Raw genomic sequence first — 27551 nt, forward strand, 5'->3', positions numbered from 1 at the left:
AAATAAAATATTAACGTGGTTGGAGCAATGATTTTGAAAAGTAATAGTTTTAAAAGTAGATAGGATCTGCGATCCATCACATAAAAGTAATACAGGGTGTTTCATAATTAATTAAACATTAGCTAATAGGTAATAGCTGACATCAAAATAAAGCGTTTGAGCTTAAATTGCTTAGGCAAAATATTGCTAGTCTTCGTTCTACAGGGTGATTCATTAATATTTTTTTATATTATTTTTCGAAATATATTGAAAACTATTTAACCCATTTAAGTGAAATTTGGCTTCTTGCTACTATTTAGTATGCCTAATACAAAAATTATATTAGTTTAACCATTGACACTAGGTGACGCCACTCAATATAACATTGGTTCCTTAATGTGGCAATAATTTTTTTCTCCGCCCTGTATAAACATTCTAGGAAAGAAAAACACGAATTAACATTCAATTCTATATAAAAAAGGTATTCCTATTTTAAATCAAAAAATTACACTATTTTAATAAAAATAATTGTTTCAATCATATATGCATTTTGTTTGCAAAAATTATCTATCCTATCTATGTATCCAACGAGGTGATTCAACACGACATACCCCTAGAATCCGTGAAAGTAGCCATACAACGTTTTAGTGCTAAATACTGTAAGCAAGTGATAGTGCATTCTAACGCGTTTGCTCGACAACTAATTGTGCGGAACGTCTTTGAAGTGCGTAAACTGAAACGGCAATTGTCGTCCGACTTATAAAACTGAACATAATAAGTGTATTCAAACTAATACAATTTTAATTTTAGAATTGTAAGAAGGTTACTCACTGGAGTAACTCTCTACATGTCTGCATTTTTTACCATACCAAATGCAAATGCCCAATGGGCAGATTGTTGTAGTCAATGGAGTTAATACAAAAAAATTATATGCATTTTGTTTGCAAAAAGTATCTACCACTAATATATTTATTATTCACTGGTATTTAAGACCTTTTGAATAATATTTAAATTTACATAAGTTTTTGTAAAATTTTTTCATTTTATGTACGTCTCTAAAAAATACCTTTATTTCAAAAACTGAGTACTTTTTTAATTTGAAATAAGCATACCTTTTTTGTGTATAATTGAATGTTATTTCATTTTTTTTTTCTAGAATGTTTATACAAGGCGGAGAAAAAAATATAGCCAAATTATTGAACTAATGTTATAGTAGGTGGCACCACCACCTAGTGTCAATGGTAAAACTAATTTTTCATATTAAGCATACTAAACAATAGCAACATACCAAATTTCACTTAAATCGGTTGAATATTTTTCAATATATCCCTAAAAATAAAATAAAAAAATATTAATGAATCATTCTGTAGAACGAAAACTAGCAACATTTTGCCTAAGCAATTTGAGCTCAAACTCTTTACTTTGATGTCAGCTATCACCCATTAGCTAATGCGCAATTAATTTTGGGACACCCTGTATATTTTCACGAAGTGAATAAAATTACATGATGTAGTTCCATATATCTTCTTCTTCTTCTTCGTGGTAATAATATTATACCGGCTTTTGTGATATTGATGTCCAACTGTCATACCACCTGTTCGGGGGTCATTTTAGTGGTTTTTTGTCCATTTTGACACGATCTTTCTATCTGTGACACTGTGCTCTTGTTTATGCCACCACATCCTGAAATCTAGTTTTACTTAATGTATCCTTACAGTTATTCTATCTCTGATAAGAATTGCTCTTATGGTTAATACTTTCATTTCTTAAGTTCTTATTATGCGTTTTATAAGCGACGTTTTAGCTATTACTTTTGCTCCGTATGTTAGTACGGGCCTTACACATATTGTGCTACTAAATTAAATCTGTAAAAGTAGGCGCTGAATGTCATCTTTAATTTCAGCCATGATTATTGCATTATTTTATGCCTGATTGCTGCCGCCACGTTTGTTTCTTCGGTTAGGTTATGCTGCGTTTTTATTGGTGTTTTATGGACTGTTAAGCTCTGTGATTCTTGCTATGTATTTTGATTGACGTTCTTCTACTTTATGATTTGGATTACTTTTAGTTAGACTCTGTCAAATGCTTTTGTAGAATTTGTTAAGCACAGAAAAGGGAGTTTGTTGAGCTCTTTGGAGTCATCTTTTAGTTGCTGTAATATGAAGATTGGATAAGTTGTAGGTCTATTGGCCCTAAACTATTGTTGTTTTTGTAATATGCCTAAGGTGCTATTTATTAACTTAAATGTAGACTAGATTTGTGTTATTTCTTTGTAAATATGTGGGTCGATTTTTAGTCTTTTATTGTATATTGGTATTTTTATGTTTGTTCTCTAACAGCTACCTCCATCTTCTTTTCCTTGATTTTCTTTACATGCCACAGTTTACTGCCGTAAACCAACGCAGGTCTAACCACACACTTGTGTATCTCTCCGTTTAGTACTTTTTCCGATTTTTTTATCAAAAATTACCCCATTTATTTGCTTCCAGTTAAACCAACCAGTCTGTATCATGTAAGCAATTTCTCGCTTCAGTATCTAATTTCTGTTATGTAAGAGCCAAGATATCTCCTACTCATTCTAGCTTTTTTGCAAGCAAGTCTACGTCCGCATTCATTTCTCTTCCATTCAACCATATATACTCTATTTCGAGCTGCTAACCTTAAGTCTCCCTCTTTAATAGCCCTTCTTCAACAATGTAACTTCTCCTACAACATTTCTTTGTTATCCTCCACTAACTCGATATCATCAGCAAAGAGCATTGACCAAGAAGCCCCTTCCCTTACTTTCTCTGTCAGTACATCCATAATAAGATTAAAAAGGTAAGGACTAAGCGAAGATCCTTGATGTTAACCAATCGTTACTGATAAACTTTCGTTTAATCTGACAGCACTCCTTACTTTGGTGTACGCTCCCTCATACATATCGTTCACAAGTCTAACGTACTTCTCAGGAACCCAGTTCTCTTTTATACATCTCCATAGGTTTTGTCTAGGAACTGTGTCGTATGCCTTTTTAAGATCTATAAATGTCAAATGTAGCTCTTTTTTCTCCTCGCTGTATTTTGATATCAACTATCTCAATGCAAACAATGCACCCGTTGTCCTCCTTCCTGGCATAAACTTAAACTGTTCTTCTCATATCGATGTCTTTCTCCTCTACTTAACCTTTGCTCTACATTTCTCTTTAAAATTTTTATTGTGTGCCACATTTACTTTATCCCTGTATAGTTTTTAAAGTCCTAAATATCTTTTGTATCTTTCTTCAATTTATCTTTCCATGTATTGGGCGCCCCTTTTTCTTCATATAAACTACTTATTATTTACTCAAAATATCAACCCCTTCCTCTACTATAGTCTGCCAAACCTCTACATTTATTTGATCAGGTCCTACTCCCTTACCGTCCTTTGTCCTATTTAACACCTCAACAGCTTCATCTCATTTAGGATCTCGCAATCTTTATCCCTCATTTAGCAACTTACTAAAGTACTCATACCATCTTTGATTTATTTAAACATCGGTTCTTAAGACTCTTTCATTCGCACTTTTAATCTGCCGTACGTAAATCTAGTGCTTTGATGAATTATCTCGTGCTTTAGCAATGCTGTATAACCTTTTCATCCCCTCGGGTGTTTCCAATTCTTCATACAGCTGTGCGGACGATATTTACTTAGCAGTAGCTACAGAGCGGTTTGCATCCCTCTATGTCTACTTGTATATATCCTTATCTTCCTCTCTTTTAGACCTGCTATACCTCCTTCTAGCCTCTTTCTTATTCTTAATCTTCTATTGCACCTCATCGTTCTGCCACCAAGTATTTTTATCTCTAGGAAGCCCTTTGCTAAATGTTTTTCCTAGCACATTCTCTCCCACTCGCACAACAACTGATGACTTCCAACCTTATCTTTATTCTCAAGCTCTTCTAGCACTCTACTCTTAAAAACTATTGCCAAATCCTTATTCTTTAACTTCCACTACTTTACTTTCTGCTATTCTACTTGCTTTGCTTTCCACCTCGCCTTTATCTCCGTATCCACTATTATCGATCGGTGTTGACTAGCTACGCACTCATTCTTTATCACTTTTGAGTTTGTAAACTGGTTTAGCTGACATTTTCTTTACAGCACAAAATCTATCTGACTTTTTCTTCCCTTGCTACTTTAGGTACAGATTGGTCTTTAGTCTTCATAAAGAACGTATTAATGACAGTCAAATCCCATTCCACTTCAAAGTCAATCACACTATTTCCTTCATCATTTTTTATTCCCATCCCCAAACCTGTATGAACTATTTCCAGTTCCGCTCTTTCTGTATCAATTTTACTATTTAAATCACCTCCAATAAAACACTCTTCGTCTGCAGATATCTCGAGCATCTCGTATTCAAGGGTCCTTTAAAATTCTTCCTTCTCCTGTCTTCACACGCTACCTATGGGACGTAGACACATATAATGTCCACGTTGGTATTGCCTGTATTCAGTTAGACACTCATTTTTCTATCACTTCTTCCGGTTACCCTTACAAGATCTTCATTCCATTCGTTGTTCAAAATAATAACTACTCCATTTCTGCCATGACTGATCGAACTACCATATATTTACTTACATCCATTTTTAAGATCTCTTGACTTATTACACTTCCAACAAATTTCCTGCACACAAAGTACACCAACCTTCTCCTAAGCATAAAATCGTCGAGCTCTCTTCTTTTACTTGTCATGTTTCCGACGTTGAACGTTCTAGCTTCTTTGACACCTTCCGTCCTCTTGGGTGAGAATTGCCGTATAGAATTCTTATTTTATTTCCATTAGTATGAAACTCATAAACGAAAAGAAAATTCGGAAATAAAATAGATAAACCTTGAACTATGTACATTAATTTGTGTTTGCGAGTTAATTAATTTCTGTATTCAAAAATAACAATGATTGTTTTATACCAAATAAACTAAACCAATGGAAATAATTAATACTTGGTATAATGGAATGCTGTACAATTATCGGAGTAGTAAAACTGATAATATTTTAAGAGATATTTCAAATTTTTATTATTAATGAATAAACATTATTTAAAATAATTATTTATAGGTTTTACGTAAATAGTCTCATTGGTGGTTTAATTTTATTTGATTCCAATTAATTTCTACTCAGTACATCTATAGGTTTACCTGTAGCGTGAATTCTTACTTTCCCATTTATTTTAGTCTTAACGAAACTTTTAATTTACGAAATAGTAAACGAACTATTTCCTGTTTCACAAAGAAAATATTTCAAATTTAATTTTTTTTCCAAAAGCGACTTTACTTAATGCATAACATCTTTTTTCCACACAATTGTTTTATGTGCTTTTCACACCAACTAAATAGAAATTCTACATGCAAAATTCATAGAATTGTAAGTTTTTTTTTATTAACATTTAAGATTTTTACAATCTGTTTTGCAGTGAAAATAAGTAAAATTTTTGTCTTTACGTGACAGAGAGATGTAAGGTCCAGTGACCAAATCATCACGACACAAATTGGCTTGTTTACCGGTAGGATGCGCACATACACTGATACGCGAGCACTAAAAGCGGCACTGATCACAATGGCTGGGTGCTGTTAAAGGCGTAACTCCCACTGCTGTAGGCTCTGTCAGGATCGGTGAGGTAGGTCCAAGGGGTTATGTCGCTTCAATCTCTTCGCTTGTTGGTTGTTGAGAAGATTGTGTGCCAGGGTATTAGGATGCACCCACAACCTGTTTTGATATTGTTCAGAAGATTTTTTGCACTCTTCAGAGACTGTTAGTACCTGAAGATCTCTATGTATTGCATCATTCTGGATATACCAAGGTGCATTAGAGATTGTTCTCAGATTTTTGGATTGGAATCTTTGTATTATTATAATACTAGATTTGCTAGCTGAACCTCAAAGCTGTGAGCCATATGTCCAAATGGGTTTTATTATTGTATTTTATATCAGCAGCTTGTTGTCAATCGATAGGTGAGAGTTTTTTCCCAACACCCAGTAAAGTTTTTTGTATAAAATTCCCAATTGAAGCCTTTTCATCCATATATGTTTGGTCCAAGTTAGACGTTTGTCAAGGTGAATACCTAAGTATTTTACGTCATGCTTGTGGGGCAAAGGATGTCCATTGAGGTTAACTTGTGGACATGTACCTCTTCTTAGAGTGAATGTAATTTGTGTGGATTTTGAGGGGTTTACTCTAATTCTCTAGAGTTTAAGCCATTCATTTGTTTTGTTCAGATCTCTCTCTGATGCTATTATTGGGTTGCTATGAGAGGCCAAGAAAGCAGTATCATCTGCGAATGTTGAAAGCGTTAGGTTATTGCTTATTGGCAAGTCAGCCGTATATATCAGGTACAGAATCGGCCCAATCACACTACCCTGAGGTACACCAGATAGAATCGGGTAGAGTTGTGGGCTTCACTATATTTTACCAGATATCTCCTTTCTGTAAGGTATGATTGAAGCAGTTTAAAGTAAGGGTAAGGTAAATTTTTCTTTAATTTGTACAGAAGTCCTGTATGCCACACCTTGTCAAAAGCTTGAAAGGCGTCTAAAAAGGCTGCAATACAGTATTGCTTGTTCTCGAGACTACTTCTTATTGTTGTGTATAGTCTGTGAACTTGTTCGATTGTATCATGTTGGTTACGAAAACCGAATTGATGGTCAGGTATGAGGCACTTTTCGTTCAATATTGGTTTGATTTTTCGTAGCAGAAGTTTTTCGAAGACCTTAGAGATGACTGGGAGTAGACTAATCGGTCGGTATGAGTTGACATCTTTTGGATCTTTTCCAGGTTTTTGAATGAGTATAATCTGTGTCACTTTCCATTGCAGAGGGAAGTAATGCAGACTAAGCATAGCATTGAAGATCATAGTAATTATTCTGTAACAGTCATTGGTTAGTTCCTGGAGGATCTTACCCGTTATGAGGTCGAATCCCGGAGCCTTATTGGGTTGTATCTCATTCTTTATTATCTGTTTTACTGCTTTAATATTAAACTTGGGGATTGGTAGTTCCATTTGATATGGAGCCTTAAGAAAAGAATTAAATGGTTCTTCTTGGTTCTAATGGCACTACTTTGTTAAATGGACTAAATACTGTAGAAAGATGTTGAGTGAATGTCTCAGATTGTTCTGTGTCTGTTCTTGCCTATTTACCTTTGACATTTTTTAGAGGAGGTATGGCGTCTTGTGGACCTTTTACCTTTTTCGTCGCCTTCCATAGAGAATAATTGGTGTCTTTGGACGGAGTCAAAATGTCTAAGTAAGTTTGGATCCCCCTGTTTTTCTCTTCTTTTAATAGATTTTTAAGTCTTGTGGTAATTCTGTTAAAATTTTGTTTGTCAATAGGAGCGTGTGTGTTTTGCCACTTTTTCCTAAGTTTTCTTTTCTCATCGATCAGGTTTTTCGCACTTTGCGAACAGTTTATGCTTTCCTTCCATGTTGTTTGTTCAGGAGTAGAAATCCACCCTGCCTTTTGTGTGTAGGTAGTAAGTTGTTGTACCGCATTTTCAATTTGTAATTCTGTTTTAAGTGGCAAGTTCGTTGTTATTTGTTCTGCTAGTGCGCTTCGGAATATTTTCCAATTTGTTTGATTATTGGTTAGGACTAGAGGCTTATTTCTGAGTATGATTTTGGGTTTTGGTCAATTAGAATGGGAGAATGATCTGTAGAGAGGTCCCAGCATGATTCTATTGCTAAATAGTTAAGAGAGATACCTTTAATCACACAGAAGTAAGAGATCTGGTGTTTTATTTGGATCTGTAGGCCAATAAGTTGGTTCTCCTGTAGATATGTGTTGTAGGTTATTTCCTGTTATTGACTTCAGCAGTTGTCTACCCCTTGTTGTAATTACCCTAGAGCCCCAGTGATGATATTTACAGTTAAAGTCTCCTGCTGTTATGAATTTGTGTCCAAGAGAACTGAAATAGGTGTCAAAGTTGTTTTCGTTGATTAGTTGACCAGGAAGACAGTAGACCGCAGATAAGGTAAGGTTGCCTAGCCAGTCTTTGATGACAATGCTAGTTGATTGCAGGTACTTTTCACTGAACTTATTTAACTCATGGTGTTTTATACTAGATTTGATAATGATAGCTGTGTCACCGTGTGCCTTGTCATTTGGATGTTTTGTGTAGTGGACAATGTATTTTGGAATTTTGATATAGTTTTTTTCTGTTAGATGAGCTTTTGATACAAGCATAATATTTTTTGGATGTGGTTCGTTAGGCCATTTGAGTTACAGACGGCTATTTTAAGTATGTGTTGCATTAGTGCATTTTGGAAATCATAGTCATAAGAAGATTAAGCATAGTGTCCATTTTCTCTACTAGTTTTGTCATCAGGTTTTCAAGGTTGGCAATTTTCGTTGAATGGTTTGAGCCGACATTAGTTTGTTGATTTGTGATTTCATCCGCTTGACTATTTCCTGAAGTTTTTTGAGCGTGAGAAACACCAGGGGTTACTCTTTGACTATTGGTTTCATAGGTGTCTGTTCTGTGGTTCTCTTGATTCTTTCTGAGTTGTGGGAATTTTTCTTTTTGTATTTGTTTGTATACGCTGCAGCCCTTATAGTTGGCCGGATGGTTTCCCATACAAAGTACACATTTTACGTTATTGCTGCGTTCTTTTCGTGGACAGTGTAAAGTAAGATGATTACTTGCACACTTTACGCATCTTGGAGGCATATGGCAGAATTTTTGTGTGTGACCGTAGCGTTGTCATTTTGTACATTGGGGAACCTGACGTTTGGGACATGGTGGTTCGAAGGACACAATCATGTTCTGGAGTGCTCTCACATCATATATGTCTTTATTATTTGGCTTAGTTTTTAATTCTATATAAAAGAGCGAAAGCGCTATTTTGGATCCATTCTTATATATATTAGCTATGTTGGTTACTTCTTGTCCCATTACTCCTAGCTCATGTACTAAAGCGTCTTTATCTGCTGTCTGATGCATATTACGAAGCACAACTCGGAATGTTCTTTCTTCCTTCGTTTGGTAGGTGTAATAATGTGTTTTTTTTCATTGAGTGCTTTGGTTATGTTTCGGTAATATTCAAAAGTTGAGGGCTGGATCTTTACTTGGTCGTTATAGAGACATTTGATGGAATATCCCAGAGGGATATTGTTTCTAACAATTGTCGAAGAGGTTGTATATCACCTACATCTGAAACAAATATGGGTGGGGGTTGAATACTTTCTTTAACTGCATCAGTTCTGGTTTGGTTGGTCTCATCAGGTACTTCATCTAAGCTAGCAAATCTATTAGACGTTGGTGTGGGTGCTTTGAGCCAGTAATCGCTCATTATTGTTTGTTACAGTTGTTTATCACCTCCAGTGCTGTCATTTCTTGCTCGTTTGTGGGCTTGAACAGTTTTCCATTTTTGATCTTGGTATTCTTGGCTATCTTGTGGGTTAGCGATGTATATTTGTGACGGTAGATAAGAAGAAGAAGAAGCATGATTAGAAAGAAAAGGCTGGTTGTTCATGTTGATTCTCAGTTGACTCTTGGAGTAATATATTGGTTGAGCAATTTTCATTGCTTTGTTGTTCGCTAGACAAGGTTCTGTTGCTCGATGGTTGTTGCATGGTAGTTATTTGCAGATTAGCAATGTGTTTTTTTGAAATTGAACTTCTCGGCGGAGATCTGCTCACTTTGTTTGAATTTAAGAACGGATTGTCTATGTCCATTCTGTATCACGATTAAATATTTTATACATCACGATCAATTATTTATGATACGCCTATGACTTTTATTTGCCAGTATTTGGCGTTTGGAAATAGCACTTGTTTTATTTTGTTTGCGTTTTTTAATTTTAAGTGTAACTTTTTATTTTTTTGCCGAAAGCCATTTGTTCTACACGTGCTGTACAAAAGTCTATCACAATATTTTACATCTTCCATTTCCTATGTTACAAGTCCTCGGAAATTTCGCAGACCTATTATATAAATATAAGCTTTTCGTCAACACCCGACGGACTTTTTATTTATCATCAGTACATAATATATCCATTACTTTTGTATTAAGGTGACACCGGCATTTCCCATAGCAACAGTAATTTATAAGGAAGCTATTTTCTAAGCTGATGGTTTGTTACTATTAGGTTAATTAAAATCTATTTGAGACATTGAGAGGGTCTGCGAACGAGGTTACCTCTCTACTTCCCAATACATTTTTAAGTTCTTTTCTAGGCCATTTCATATTATGCCAAGGCGATAGTCACCGTAGAATTTGCTATAATCCTACGTGGTATGCTATCACACTCAGATTCACCGTCTCAGACTGGCACGAATAATTACAACATACGCATATGTCCCTCACAAGGACATACGCCGCATATATGTATTGTGTCAAGTGAAAACTGACCACTTTTATCTAGTAAACTTATACAAAGTGTCAACATCTTTAGGATGGCCATTTCCACGCGTAATTTATAAATTCGCTAAATAAACTATTAAAAAAATACACCAATTTAATCACTACCTTCACAGACGGATCCAAATCCCTCACATTCACTATTTTTTGACTTCCCTCACAGACTACACTGTTCATTAAAGAACATTATGTAGTCTTCTAAGCTTTCTTATTTTTCTAGTTCCATGACCGTTATTGATTGTTGGATATCATGTTGCCTACCATATTTGCTATTGTAACTTTACTGACACCAGCTCGTAATATAATAATGTGGTAGATTTTCCGTACTTTCATACTATTGTATTAGATTTTTCAGCCATAATGTTCTTTTTCTACCAGGACTATCTTGTATATTTCTCTGAAGTTTATATTTTCCAGGGTGTCTCATAATGTGACCGAAGTATTCCAGCTTACGTCTCTTTATTAAATTGACCAGTTTTATTGTTTGGTTCAGGCGTCTAAGGATATCCCCATTCCTAACTAGGCATCTAGAATATCCTCATTTTCAACTTTTTCGACCCAGCTTATTTATATTAATCGTCTGTTTAACCACACCTAAATGGCTTCCAAGCATTTAAGCATTGCCTCGCTTAGGGTTTACGCTTCCACTCTATACATTAGCACTGGAAATATAGCAATATATCATTTGAACGCTAAGGTTAATATTAAGGTTGTAGCTACAAAATACGTTCCTCATTTTTAGAAAAGTAGCCAGGGCGTATTCTACGCCGCTCTTAATTTCTACGATTGGATCCTCGCTCACATTGATATATCAGGTTGTTGTCTCTACATCTTCGTAAAAATTTGATTGAATTTTGACAATGTGCCAGTTTCTTGTACAGAATTTCCAATTTCCGAAAATTTTGAATAACGCTGGGTCCATAACGGTTTCTTAATATTGTTCTGAAGCTATTTTCTTGTGGCATTTTAAAATGAATTGCTATTTAAATGGGAATAAGCCACAATTAAAGGTTAAAATATGTTTATTGACGTTTCAATTTCCACTTCGGAAATCGTTCTCAAAATACAAACATTAGTAAATTTACTAATATTGATATATCACTGCCGATGTACACCAGTTTCTCTACTCTGTTCAATATGTCGGACTTTTATACCGTTATTATGTATATAATTTTGTTTGTTAACTATCATATATTTAGTTTTTTTACCGTTGAGTTTTAATCTATACTGATCACAGATTTATTTTATTTTGTATATTAAATTTTGAAGGTCTTCTCCGCAATTAGCCAGCACGGTATCGTCGGCATATCTAATATTGTATACGGTTACACCATTAACAATAACACCTTTTTTTGTCTCAATTAGAGGTTCCTTGAATATTTAGAGTAAAGCGATAGTATATAGCCTTGTCTCACTCCTCGTTTTATATTTAATTCTTCCGACAGTTTTGCTTATTTTTATAATTTGCTTTGCTTTTGCTTATAATTATTCGTAAATCTTTAATGTCCAGTCCAGCTTTTTTTAATATTTCTAGCATTTTGTTATGTCGGACCTTATCAAAAGCTTTTTCAAAATTGATTTTATATCTCTGCATCATATCTCTGCATCTCTGGATCAGAACTTGAATACTAAACAAAGCTTCACTCGTACCCAAGCGACCCTTAAATCCGAATTGAATATTGCTAATCTCTCCTCGATTATCGTGTATATTCTGTTATGTATTATTCGCAGAAATATTTTAAAAACGTAAGTCATCAGATTTATTGTCCGAATAATCACTGCATGTCTTTGCAACAAGTTTCTTTGGCATTGTGAGAAATGTCGACATATCCCAGTGTTATAATTTTTGTTAAAAAGACCACACAGTGCTTTAATTCGATTTTCTCCAAAAAACTTTAGTATTTCAGCACTTACTTCATTAGGGCCAAGTGCTTTTCCATTTTTTGCTGCCTTTATTGCTCATGTAATCTTACTTTCTGTTATCGATGGACATGTTACAGCAATCGGTGTATACTGTTCTACTGTTTTATCTTCAAAAAATTTAGAAATCTAGATTTCCCATTTTGTTAACTGTTTATTGCTATATAATATTCTGTTTCCGTTTTTCTGAACTTTGGGACAATTGTTTCCGTTTAATTTCGGTGATCTCTTTCAATTTTTTGTGTAGATGTATCGTGTTTCTTTTTGTACTACTTAATTTCATTACATTCTTTACTATGAATCTGTATTTTCTCATGTCAAGGGCGATCATTAATAGGCTACCAAAAATAAGATCAATCGGGATCTGTCCACGGTATACTCAATTTTCCCAGATTCTAGACAAAATATGTACCGCAAAAAATTAACTTTTAATTATTATTTAGTTAGTAATGATCGACGCAATTCTGGCCAATGCAAAAGTTTGTTTTGGCCAAAAAAATATAAACTATTCGCGAAACAATAAAAATATAGTTAAAAATGTTAAAATAATATGAGAAAAATGAAGAGCCATTAAGTTTGAATAATATCAGCTCTTGTCTATTAAAGCTTCTACAGATATATTTTACTTAACAATATAATATGTAAATATCTATATGTGTTTATCTTTTTCTATATTTATTTAATTCAAAATCAAATTTTTATTTCAGGATCGCTTTAAATTCACAATTCTCAATGCCGTTCTGGTAGCAAACAGAGGCGACTTGGCTGCACTCGTCGATTCAGAAGCTCGGGTTATGCTACTGTATTGTACTCGGGAAGAGGCCATTGACATCCTTACGGCTGCCAGGGACCTGCACCTAACCGGAGAAAATTACGTCTGGGTGGTGACTCAAAGTGTAGTTGAAAATCCACAGCAGACCCCTTATCAATTTCCCGTTGGAATGCTGGGTAAGTTTCAAAATGTAATAAAAGTGCTAGTTTAATTTTATTAGTTATCTTCGTGGCCAAATGGGTTTTGTTTAATACAAAATTAAGTTCTAGTGAAAACTACGTTTATATGAAAATGAAATTACTCTTATTATCTAGTGCACGTCATATGTCTTCCCAGCAAAAAAAAAAAAGACAAATGAATTATATCAAAATACGCAAAACTGAAAAGTTATTTGGCTATTTTCCATCAAAGCTCTAAACTAAAAAATTTTAGGGTAGTCCGTATTTTTTCCGCACTATTAATATTTAAATTCATTTCATTAATTTATCTATCTTCGTTCTTATTTTTTACCTTTATTGAATACTTAATGTACTATAATATTTCTTTTATATATCTTTGATAAGCTGATTGTATTATAACCTAAAGTATTGTAACGAGAATTTAAACTAACGATTCGATTTATTTTTAATTTTTTATTTGCTACATTACTTAATTCAAACAATACAAGCAAAAATAATAATATAAACTTTTAAGCGAACTGTCAAAGTGTTTAGACGCATTTCAAAGTTTCTCTTAAAAATTTAAATATTTAAACTATTATTTCTTTAGTTCAGAACGTGTAAATAGTGAATAATATTAAAATCAAAATCCTGTTCAAAGTTAAATGTGACAGTGTACTGAAAATCGTAGAATTCTGTGAGTACAAAACTGCATTATTAATAACCTTAAAATCAGAAGTTTAAAAGGCAAAATATTTTATCGATTTCAATTCAACTTATCGATTATTGACAACAACTTTTTGCTGGTTCTTGCTACTAACAAGTAATTAGGCTAGGCTGCTGTTTAATTTTATTAAGTGGCCAAGTCCGGCTTTAGATCCTCTGTGCCAATGTACGTAAATTCTCAGCGGGAAGATGGATGAACCGGAATCAGCTGCTACCTCACGAAATATACCCACTACGTCACATATATCTTACTCCAATGCATTAAATAGTTTCAAATATCCTTCAAAAGACCAAGGTATTATACTTTCAACCATACAAGGAATAAAAGTTTTCGAATATATAAAAGCTGTTGGATCAATAGTACAGCCCAAAAATGTTGTTTGGGCATCCAAAATATCAAACAACCGCATCTGCATCTACCTCTCCTCTAAATATGTAGTTGATCAATTTCTTAGCTCCCACAAATATATAAATATTGATGGTAACCAGATTGAAGTAAGAAGACTTATAACCCCCGCCCAGAGACTCATCATATCTAATGTATGTCCTACTATACCTAATAGCTTAATTGAAGAGCACTTAAAAACTATGGGTATAAAATCCGCCTCCAATATGACGTTTCTAAGAGTAGGCATGCAAGACTCAGAATACAGCCACGTACTCAGCTTTAGGAGGCAAATGTTCATAAGTCCTTTAGAAAATGCATCAATTCCTGACTCATTTCTAATCTCATTCGACAATACATCATATCGACTATACATTTCCATAGATGGTTTAAACTGCTCCAGATGCAAGATTGTCGGACATCAAGATTCTGACTGTCCTTCTTTATCATCATCAAGCAACTCAATTAATCAAATGGAAACTGACCACCACGTGAATATACATAACTCTACCAATGAAAAATATAATCAGCTACAAGATCAACCACGAAACCAATACCAAGAAGATACCGAAACATTAATGGAACCAGAACCCAATACCATACAAAATCACGCATCAGCTACAAAAGACCAAACCACTTCCTCACAAACAAACAATGAATTACAAATCTTGAATCAACCAAAAATATTCCAAGATAATTCCTTAGTAATTGAAAGCGATAGAAAAAGCACTAAAATTACTCCTGCAACTAAAAGACAAATATCCTCTCCTGAAATTCTTGAAAATGACCTACCTCCTCCCGATACTCAAAAACCTAAGAAAAAGCCTAAAACCCAAGAAGATATTTCAATTATTCTAAATCAAATTAAAGAAAAAATTGAAAATAGAAACCCTTCCTTTACACTTACTTTTCATGAAATATGTGATTTTCTGGCAAATTCCCTTCACTCAAAACATCCTGAAGTCATTGTTAAAAATTATTCAAATGAAAGCCAAGAAATAAAAGAAATTTTAAACTTTATATATTCCCAAATACAAAATAAAACTTTAAAAAACAATATCACCAGATTGAAGAAGAAACTGCTTTTCAACAGTCCTTCTTCTACTGACGAAACTGACCAAGAATCAAGTTCTCAACAATAAATAGTTAACACATAAAGAGTTAATGGCCAGCACATTCATATTACAGTGGAACCCCAACGGTTATTTTACACATATAGAATCCATTAAGCTTCTTATACACGAATATCTTCCTTTAGTCATATGCCTAGAAGAGACCCATTTCAAGCACCAAAGTGTGACATTAAAAAATTATGTTCCTTTTCTAAGAAACCGAGTTGCAGATCACTCAAGCGGCGGAACAGCAATTTTTGTAAGGGATGACATAGAGTCAACTGAAATACAACTACAAACAAATCTCGAAATAGTTGCAGTGTCAGTCACCCACAAAATGAAAATCAATATTTGCAATGTATACTTACCTCATCCTACTGATTTAGACATAACTGAACTAAGCAATGTTTTAAACCAAATTCCACACCCAAAAATAATATTAGGCGATTTTAACTGTCACAACAGTACTTGGGGAAGTAACAAAACCGACAAATGTGGCAATCTCCTAAATAATCTCATTGATAATTTAAATTTAGTCTTACTAAACACTGGCAAATCTACTAGGTTCAATTCATACAATGGTACATTTTCTGCCATAGATCTCTCTTTATGCAGTCCGTCGCTAGCTCCTTTATTATATTGGGACACATTGGGGTATTTATATGATAGTGATCACTTCCCTATCACGATAACCATAAACACTAATGATAAATCAACTTTTCCAATTCACCAGACATGGAAAATAAAGTCAGCTGACTGGAATTTATATCGAACACTGATAGAAGAACAAACAAACAAATATAATTTAACCAATAACGCAAACCAAAACCTGGAAATATTTAATAACATTATTATTTCTGCAGCAACAATCGCAGTGGGAAAAACAAAATCGAGTCAAAGGCAGCCAGTTCCTTGGTGGAATAACGAAATTGCACAAGCACTCACTTTGTCTAAACACGCTTTTAACGTTTACAAGAAACATAAAACTATCGAAAACCTTTTAAGGTTTAAAAATCTCAGAGCTCAAAGCAGACAATTAATCAAAAAAGCAAAACGAGAAAGTTGGAAAAAGTACGTTTCTTCAATAAATCCTTCCACTCCCTTAGGCAACATATGGAACAAAGTCCGTAGAATAAAAGGTACAAAATACTTTCGAGGTATAGATACTCTATCATATAATAACCAAATGCATTCAAACAAAGAAGATATTCCAGAAATACTAGCAGATATATACGAACGTAATTCTAGTGATTCTAATTACAGCCTATCCTTTCTAGAGCACAAAAAACTAACGGAGTCTTCAAATATACAAATCACAGAGAGTGGCAATCCAATAAACAAACCAGTAAGTCTTCAAGAATTAGAATTTTGTTTAAGTGCTAAAAATTCGAGTCCAGGACCTGATGATATCCACCCTCTTTTCTTACGAAATCTTCCTCTGAATGCAAAGCTAATATTAGTTGATATTTTTAATAATATTTTTATTCATCATGACTTTCCTGATCTATGGTCGCAAGCAACTATAATTCCAATCCTTAAATATAATAAACCAAAAGACGATCCAAATTCCTATCGTCCAATATCACTTACGTGTTGTACCTGCAAACTTTTAGAAAAAATCCTTAATTATCGTCTTAAATGGTACCTCGAAAACAATAACCTAATAAGTATCAGACAAAGTGGATTTCGTACGGGTAGATCCACAACAGACAATCTAATAACACTTGAATCAAGTATACATGAATCCTTTCTGCACAACCAAAAACTTATTGCCGTGTTTTTTGACATAAGAAAAGCGTTTGACACAACATGGAGACATCTTATACTAAAAACACTTCAAGAATGGGATGTTCAAGGGCACATGTTGTCCTTTATTAAGAATTTTCTAGAAACACGAACTTTTCGAGTCAGAACCAATGGATTTACATCCTCCAGACGAGTACTTCAAAACGGCACTCCACAAGGATCTACTCTAAGTCCTACTCTTTTTCTAGTTGCAATAAATAGTATTATACATCAAATAAAACTACCTGTATTTACTAGCCTATATGCAGATGACTTGGTCATTTATCTAAGAACAAACAATGTAACTCTGGGAACACATATACTGCAAACTACCTTACACACAATTGAAAGCTGGTCGCAAAACACGGGTTTTATATTCTCTAGTGAAAAGACACGTTATTTAATTTTTAGCAAAAGAAAAAATTATCCTAATGTTCAATTAACACTAAATGGAGTTGTTTTGAAACAAGCAGAAGAAATAAATTTCTTAGGACTTTCTTTTGAACGTAACTTAAACTGGGAAACCCACATCACCAATCTGCAACGTTCTTGCCAATCCAGAATTAATCTACTAAAGATGCTGTCAAATACCTCTTGGGGGGCAGATACAACAACCTTACTTACTCTATATAGATCACTAATACGAAGTAAACTAGACTACGGCTGTTTATGCTACGATACTGCTAACAAAACATCTTTAAAAAAACTTGACTACATTCAAAATATGTGCTTGAGATTAGTTTTAGGTGCCACAAGAACTAGTCCAGTAAGTAGCTTACAAGTTTTGGCTAATGAACTGTCCTTAAGCCAACGAAGGCAACTCCTATCACTAAATTACGTTGCCAGAATTTCAGCAAACAACAGCAACGTAACCTACTCAACAATACTTTGCAGAACAAATATAACGTCCGATCTTTACAGAAACATTGCAATAAAAAAACTACCATTTCCCGAACGAATAAAACGTATTGGTCTTAATTTAGAACAGTTCAGTCTTACTATGCCTATTCATGTAAATGTTCCTCCTTGGATGATTAAACATCCAAAAATAGACACGTCTTTAAAAGAACTCCCGAAACATTCCACACATCCTTTCCTTATACAGCAAGCTTATAAAAATGTAATATCCAAATACCCAACAACCCATCAAATCTTCACTGATGCTTCCAAATGTCATGAAGGACATGCTGCAGCCTACATCTACGAAAACGTCAAGTCTACCATACGAATCCCAACAAATTGTTGTATATATACCGGAGAACTTACGGCAATTCATCAGGCCGTGAAAAAATGTTGTTCTATCAATGAAAGCAAATTTGTTATCATCACCGATTCAATGAGCGCATTACTTGGAATAAAACAGCTATATACAACTCACGCCATACTTCTCAAGATCAAAGAAGAGTTATCTTATCTACAGACTCAACAAAAAGATATTTCCTTTATCTGGGTACCTTCCCATATGGGAATAAGTGGTAATGAGGAAGTGGACTCTCTGGCAAGCAATGCAACCACCGACCAAAGTATTGCTATCATAAATCAAATGCCTTGGACTGATCACAAAGTAAATATCAAAGCCCACGTATACAGAGCGTGGCAAACTACTTGGGATCACACTGCTAATAAACTCAAAGAATGTCTAAGTCAAGTAGGAACCAAACTCATCTTACCAAATAATAGAAAAGACCAAGTCATCATTAACCGACTCCGAATAGGACATACTTTCCTTACACACAAGCATATCTTCAACCAGGAGGCTGCTCCGATGTGTACCAAGTGCAACACTCAGTTGTCAGTGAAACATATAATTGTTGAGTGTCCAGTGTACCAGAACGAAAGAATCGCGTGTGCCCTTAGTGATAATTTAAAAATTATACTAACGTCAAATTTACAGTCTTTATTAAGTTATCTTAAAATGACTAAACTATATACCAGATTGTAAAAAATATTTTTTTTATGCAACAATATGTATCTTACTGTTTGTGTATGTCCCCCCGCTAATAACCCTTAGTGGTTGATGCGGGTATATTTGTTTAAATATAAAAAAAAAAAAACTTTTAAGCTAAACACTATATAACGAAAAACTGAATTGATTCACCTTTTTCTTCTCCACGTGCCATATCAGAGTTATCCGACGTTGGCGATCACCATTTTGAAGCCTTCTTGATCTTCTGCCACATAAAATAATTGTCCTGAACTTGATATCTCAATCCATTTATGACTGTTTTTTACTTTTTTTCTTCATACACGTTTACAGCTTCCTATTTTGCCTCTAAGGATCAGTTGTAATATTCTATATAGATTTTCCCTCACTATATGTCCCAGATAAGACATTTTCCGATGTTTAACAGTCTTTAGAAATTATCTTTCCTGTCTCTACTTAGTACATCCACATTTCCAGTGCTTTAGTTCTTTTCATACTTGATCATTTTATTGTCCACAGTTCTTGTCCATACCAAAGTATAGACCAAATATAGCACTTAACCATTATTTGTCTTAGTTCTAAACTTAGATGATTATTGCAAAGAAATGTCTTTATTTTTATAAAACTAGTTTTATTAATTGCTATTCTTCGTTTTACTTCTGTTTGGATCTAGTTGGTCCGTTATGAAAGTTTCCAAATATGTAATTTTGTGTACTTTTTTATTTTGAACTCCATTTAATTAAAGCTCTGCATCTGGATGTGGGTTACGACTAAAGACTAAAAATTTGGTTTTATTTGCGTTTATTTTAATTTCATGTCCTCTTCTAATTTGTGAATACGATCAAGCAGAATTTGAAGACCTTCAATATTTTCTGAGAGAATTACTGTATCGTCCGCGTATCTAATTACATTAAGTAGTTCGCGGTTGATTTTAATTTTATATGGCTGTCTCTCAAGTGTCTTTCTAAATAGGGAGTTCAAGTGAACGTTGAACAAATGGGGACAAAATGCAACCTTGTCTGGCTCCTCGTTGTATGGAGATTTATGTCGGCGTAATTGTCTTTAATTTTTATGATAGCAATTTGATTCCAGTACAGATTTTTAATAACACGAACACCTTTGTCATCTATTCCTATATATTTTAGCATCTAAATTATTTACCATGCTGTACCGTTTCAAATACCTTTGCAAAGTCAAAAAAGTATGTAAATACATATTTTCTTTGATCACAGCATTTTTGTAATAAAATATTTATCGCAAGTAGTGCCTTCTTAGTTCCCATAGCATTTCTAAAACTAAATTGGGTATCTTCCAGATACTTCTCGCATTTAAGTATGCGTGTGGAATATTCTTAGGAAAATTTTAAAAGTGTGGCCCATTGGGCCAATTAATCGATATACCAAACATTTTCTTGCATTGGGTTTTCAGGTATTGTCACAAAGATGGACTTAAGTCAGTCAGTTGCCATTATTTGCTTGGTTCGTTCTCATTTACAATAATTTTGTTGTTATTGTCAACTAGTATAGAAAAAACTCGTTTTTTAAATATGTTGCTTTACTTTTTTGTGAACATTAGAAAAATCGTGCCTAGATATCACATCCTTAATTTTCTCGCACCTTCCCCTCATCCATTATTCTTTGAATAATTTTATCTCCTTTTTAATTCTTTTCTGTAGATATCTATATTCTGTTTCATTTAATTTGATAAGTCGTCGTTGTTCCAATAATTTTAAAATGTCTTTTGTAAATCATTGGGTTTTCTTGATTAAGTTATTTCCATATACATTGTTTGTGAAGATTTTGTTAACTTGGTTTTAAATGTATTCCATAGTTCTTCTAGATCTTCTAGTTGTTTTTTGGTGGTCTTTTTTCTACTATTAAATTATTTTTTAATGTTATCTTTTATGCTTAGATCGTCAAAATTAATTATATTGGTTTTTGATTTTTGTCGTCGAATTGGTTTTTAACCTTAGTTTAATATCTGTCACAAGGGGTTAGTCATTTAATCCAATATCTGCTTCTTGAAATGTAGTGACTTTTTTGACCACATTTTGGAAGCGCTTACTTACAAGTTTATAATCTATTTGGATTCTTGAAGACCCAGGACTGCTGCTATCATCAAATGCAGCTTTTCAAGTATATAGTCGTCGTTTGGATAGTTTATAACAGGTGTTTGCCATAATCATGAAGTTATCTTTACAAAATTTATACAATCTTTATCATTGATATTTTTGTTAACCAAGACGATAAGGATCAAGAAAAAGTAGAAAGAAAACGAGGATGAGGAAGGTGAAGAATTGCCTGGCTAAAAAATCTAAGTATGTGGTTCAACAACCACAAATATTTTTAGAGCCACAGTTTGTAAAATACAGATTGCCATGATGGTCGCCAACATCCGGAGAAGGTATAGGCACTACAAGAAGAAGAACTTATATAATTCGAGATACAATAAAACTTCTACCAATTAAAAATGTCATACATGCTAAAATATAGCCAATGTAATGGTTTGGCCAAGGGGAATGTAATGGTTTGGCCAAGGCCAATGTAATAGTTTGTTTAGGTGTATCAGTCTTCCTTCAGTTTTTAAATTTGAATAATGTGAAAATTACAAAATAGTGAATCTTCTACAAACTTTATATTTTCTTCTTAAAATATGTTTGTTTAAAGACTTATCGTCTAACGATCGTAATAAAACGATCTCATAATCAATTCAGATACCCGTTTTCTTCAGTCTGGATATACCCCGAAATACATATGTTTGCTTGGTTTTCTATTGTAAACACTTTTCATCAGATTAATAACATTTTTGTTGTCAACTGGTACGGTTTTTTGTATTTTTTTCTACACCATTCTACTATTTCATTCACCGAAATATGTTAACTAGCCATAGCTATAGTTGCTATATATTTAGTTTGGTAGTTGATATATATCCAGAGTATGTTGCTTTTCCATCAAGGTATTGCATTTCCACCATAAAAAATAATTGATTTACTGGTACTCATACGATAGGTTTTATTGCTACACCAATTTAAATCTAAATAGTCATTGCAATTGAATATATATTATAAATTAATCAATTACTATTTATTAGTAAGTCAATCTGAAGTTTCTGAAGTCGTCAAATATTTAAAAATACTTTTTGTTTCATTTCAAGTCTGACTAGAAGATTTATCCGCAAATTACCAAATCTTAGATATGAGACCGAGTAAATTATGATAGGTTTTCATAATTATCTCAAAATCATTTTCTTTCGTAAAATTGTCAACTTTTTCATTCGAATATCGAGTAAACTTCTTCAGCCCAAATTTTTTTGAAATAATAAATAACATTGATACTGGACAATCCTTAATACTTATTACTGTGTTTAATAGCATAACTTTTTATTAATAGATTTTAACAAAATAAATTATTTGACACAAGTAAGTAGCCCAATGTTGGTTTAAAACAAGACAAAGATAAAGAACATAGCCTTTTTAGAAAACGATTTCCGCAGTAGAAATCACAACGTTAAACGTTACTTCTAAATGTAATTTTTCATTAAAATTACCTGTGTTTGAACCCTCTATAAACAAGATCTTAGACATGCCAAAAGAAAACATCAGTTTTAGAACTTTTTTTTATTAGAAAAAAGATGTCGCATCCACCAAAAGGTTATTAGCGACGGAACAAAATATACATTCATAACAAAGTTAAATACCTACAGATTGTACAAAATGTGATAATTCACTATATTGTCACGGGAACAGTTTTGATGTAGAGCCTGTGGTAGAGCTTTTAGGATCTAGAAGCGCTGTATTTCTTGGTCATATTTACTAAAAATTGTTAAAAAGTGTTCGACTGTTAATCGGACGTTACACTGATCACATATAAGTGGATTTTTCTTTGTGAAAAGGTAGGAGTGCGTTAATCTGGTATGCTCTAGACGTAAACGCGCAACCGTAATTTGTTCTCGTTTATTGCGCGACGATGGAAACCACTGGAAGCCTTCGAAATGTGGACCTTGCGAAGAATGTTCCGCATACCATGGACAGATAGGGTGAGAAACGAGGAAGTCCTAAGAAGAGCAAATACTGAGAGAGAATTGCTCAGCTTGATCAAGGCACGAAAGATTGGATACCTGGGCCACATCCTGAGAGGGAAAAAATACGCAATCCCTCAACTAATTATCCAAGGAAAGATTGAGGGCAAGAGAGGAGTAGGTCGCAAACAAATGTCGTGGCTGCGAAATATAAAGAACTGGACAGGCGTAACTAACACTGGCGAACTTTTGCATGCCGCAAAAGACAGACGTCTGAGCTTAAGATAATTCGCCAACGCACTATAGGTGCACGGCACCATAAGAAGAAGAAGAAAACCACTACACATTATTTTTAATTTTATTTAGATTGGAATTAGTTTAAGACCACACTCATTTCGCCACAAACACAACGCTTTATTTTTTAAGTAAGCTTTTAAGTCGCTGGAAACACACTTGTCTATCGACTCCGACAAATTACTTAAAATTGCCTCTAGTGTAGTCCTGTCAGCTTCTTTATTTTTTGTTATTCCGACGTGTGAGGAACCCCATAAAAATTGGACGCTTCTTCCATGTTCATGAACTTGAAAAAGCTAGTATTTTAGCAGCTTTTCAAAAAGATGTTTCGGAAAAATGTGTATTAATGAGTTTAGAGAGCCAAGGGAATCTGTTTTGCGAAAACAAGTGAAATTTTTTGAATTGTACAAATTATTGGTCTTTAAGTTTGTCTCCTGTAGACAAATAATATCTAGAGAATATTCAGATAAAAGAAGCTGTAGCATAGGGAAACGATGAAAAAATCCATCAATCTTCCATTGAAGTATCGAGTTGAATGTTGTTAACAGATTCGGAGTTAGATGATACTGAACAATTCTCTACAGAAGAGTCACTATCTAAGTCAGAAATCTCTTTCCCTAAATGGTCGTGTAGTTTGTAAACTTGCTTTTTGTAGATCTATCATTTGCATATTGATAGCTGCTTTGTAAAAAATAAAGTAAACCAGCCATATCAGTTGTAAATTCTTTAACGATGCTAATAGTGTCGGGGAGCCTTGGACATTATCATTCAGTAAGAACAATTGGTGGTAATTTAAAACGAATGGTTAAGTATGATTATCAATGAAATTTTCAAGAGTTTCCCGTGTAGATGGAACTTTAGCTGAGTGCGGTTTTTTGGTTTAGAGGGTTTGGGTTTTGCAAACAGATTTTCTGACGAAATTGCTGAGTCTGAAGGAGGCGTGTCGATCTCACCAATACTGCGTTTTATGGAAGAACTTGCGTTTTCGCAATTGCTATTAGAGTTTTCACTTAGACGCTGTGGCTTTATTACATTTGGAAGTACTGGAGCAAACTCATTGATAGTGACAGAAGTCGAGCTTGAAGTTTTATTTGTAAGATTTGTTGATGGTTGTTTTAGAAAATTGTGGTGATGTATCAGTTTTACTGGAATTTTCTGCAGTTGTATCTAATGAAAAAAAAAGGAGCTGATAGATTGGAGGATATTGCTTCCGAAGTTTGTGAAAACGGTATTGCCGCTGAATGAGGTTGATTAAAAGTGTTGCTATGAGGAGGAGTCTTAGTAATTTCTTTGTCATGGAGATTTGTAGGTGTAGTTGATATGTTGGATTTGATAATGGATAGCTTGATGACTGCTGGGTGTTTGGTACCTTGTGTAGTATACTTGTTGAAGCTGTTTGATTTGGTACCTTATTGTTTTATTCAATATGAGTTGATTCCGTTACCGAACTGTTATTGCATTGGGATAATATGTGTCCTGTATTTTTGCAAATAAAACAGGTGAATGTACCTTGTGACAAAAATATGCGGTAACGTGTTTGGTCGAAAATTATTAGAATAGAATCTGGAATTGGTGATGTTATGGGGCTCATATAAACTGGCCTCTGAAAGCTCAACATGTGACTATATTCAGGAAGAGTCGAGCTAATTTTTAGAAATGTTATTGGGAAAATAAACTTTAAACCGATATTCTGTAATTCTATAACTAATACTTAATAAGAAATTGACGGGCAGACTCCAGACAAGACTAGTCTTTCTGCTGGAGAGACAAGTCTTCATGCTGTTACAACTTCGCCGAGTACTTCTATAGAGCCATGTTTTGTCATAAAGTTATCTACTACGGTTTTGTTTGCCAAATACATGCAGATTCTATTATGAGATAATCTAGATGAAAAAATAATATTTTTTGGGTTGATGATTGTGCGCAAAGGAATGAGATAATCCTGCAGTTTAGCATTATCGATGCAACTAAATACAATTACTTGGTTCTTACTCGGAAAAGAATGTGAAGCGGCTGATGCATAACTGTTTATGATATTTGAACGTTTATTTACTGGACTGGTTAGATCGAAAGGTGTGTGGGTTACATTGTATGAAGTCATTTTAAGCTGCGGAAGGCTCCGACTCTGGTAAGTGACAAACTAACCGCATGCTAATATAAGCTACTTATAGCAGCTAACCTCACAAAATGATTGTACGGTAGTGTATATTTATTATTTGACGTTTTCTTTTTACAATAATAAAATGTAAATTAGGTATAGATGACTTACGTAGAAGTATGTAGTCGATAAACACTTTAATTTTAAAAAACCATTTAATAAAACCACTTGTTTTTATTAAAAACTAGGAGTACAATATCAGTACAACTTAACGATACCTTGCCAGGGCCAGTCTTCCTTTAGAACTTTTCTTTACAATCTTTCATAAAAGTTGAATAAATATTGGTACCAGTTCCGTAATATTTATTTCGTATAGAAAAATACGTTTGCGGCAAATAATTATTAGACAACTAGAATGTTCGAGATGTCATAAAAAAATCCAGAAATGTCTCGGAGATATGGAACGGTAGAATATAATATATAAACACAGGAAGTTAAGTGTTCAACTAGTTAGTAGTAGTAATTGAGTTTTTGAATAGCTCTGTCATTAAGTATAGTAATATTGTTTGCTACTACAGTAACAGTGTATATCAAGAAGTGTAAAAATATCTATATTTTTTATTATTACAAAACGCTGTAGAAATATGACCAATAAGTGCAATATAGCATTTATGGCATTAGTGTAAAAAAACAGTTTTTTATTAAATATTTCAGTATAACAAAAAAACTACAAATTGTGTAAAAAGAGACAAAATATATTTTCTTGATAAACAAAAAATAAAATATATATTTTATAATTCAGCAAAACATATTAGATAGAAATATATTTCTATTAAGAAATACGATATATATATATATATATATATATACACATATATATATATATATATATACTCGAAATACTCGTAAATAAAATATTAATCTCTTTTTAACTGCATTTCCTAGTGTTTTAAAATAAGTATCTATTTAAAATTACACTATTATATACTCAGTAAAGCATTTGTGTATTTACTAAAAAGAGTATCTTGATTAAAGGACTAAATGTTAATTTAAAGAGAGAAAATGTAACTTTAGAATATCGTACCTCATCTTGGCATTAATAAATATTCTTGCAAAAGCCATTTAAAAGTTTCCGACAATTCTGTCCCTACTAAGTTTTCATGTCCAATTAACGTCATTAAGTAGATTTACAGCAACTAGCATTTAATTTGAAAAAGCTCTTCGGATATCTGGTAGAATTTCCTCCCCGTGAAGGTTAATTATGTTAGGAAAACACAAAATAGAGACTGTCTTCAACACCGACAGAAAAATCGCAAACATATTACCATCTGCCAAGACAAAGATTCCCCTAGAAAACCAAGGAGTATACAAAATTCCCTGTGGAGAATGCGATAGAGCCTATATTGGACAGACAAATAGAAGGATCCAAGTAAGACAAGAAGAACATCGCAATGCCATCGAACGAAAAGAAACGACGTCATCCCTAGCCCAGCATTCTTTAGCTACAGGACACAAAATTGACCTCAAACATACGGTAATGTTAGCGAATGTCGAAAACAAAAGAAAACGAATTATCAGAGAAGCAATAGAAATAGAAAAACAAGAAAATAATTTAAATTCTCGAGACGATGCCCAAAGATTGCCAAAAACATGGAAAACAATTATCCCGAAGAATAACGCAAGAACGGAATCGACCAAGACCCCGCCCACTGACCTGCGCACCGGACCAATTACAAGAGCGCGCGCAACACGCAGTAACTACAAAAGCCAGCTGCCTAACACCCGTAGCGTCACTTCCACTCGAACATCGACAAGAAGCAGACTATCCAGAGAGACTTGAAAATGGCAAGTGAGATCTTGCCGAAACGTCGTCAAAATGGTTTTTATCAAAACCAACAACATTTAACGCGGAGTCAAACCCGGAATACCATTGATATAATATATATATATATATATATATATATATATATATATATATATATATATATATATATATATATATATAT

The 27551-nt window shown here is 33.7% G+C and overlaps 1 protein-coding gene across 1 annotated transcript in view; it reads left to right on the top strand.

Moving 5' to 3' along the window:
- The window catches only part of Nmdar2 (glutamate ionotropic receptor NMDA type subunit 2), a 642550-nt gene that overhangs the window by 168207 nt on the left and 446792 nt on the right, over positions 1-27551 (top strand). Inside the window, exon 3 of the mRNA XM_072534844.1 lies at positions 12982-13222. Within this exon, the coding sequence (XP_072390945.1) occupies positions 12982-13222 (241 nt within the window). The remainder of the gene's footprint in view (positions 1-12981; positions 13223-27551) is intronic.

The sequence above is a fragment of the Diabrotica undecimpunctata genome, chromosome 6 (assembly GCF_040954645.1).
Source record: "Diabrotica undecimpunctata isolate CICGRU chromosome 6, icDiaUnde3, whole genome shotgun sequence".
NCBI lineage: Eukaryota > Metazoa > Arthropoda > Insecta > Coleoptera > Chrysomelidae > Diabrotica > Diabrotica undecimpunctata.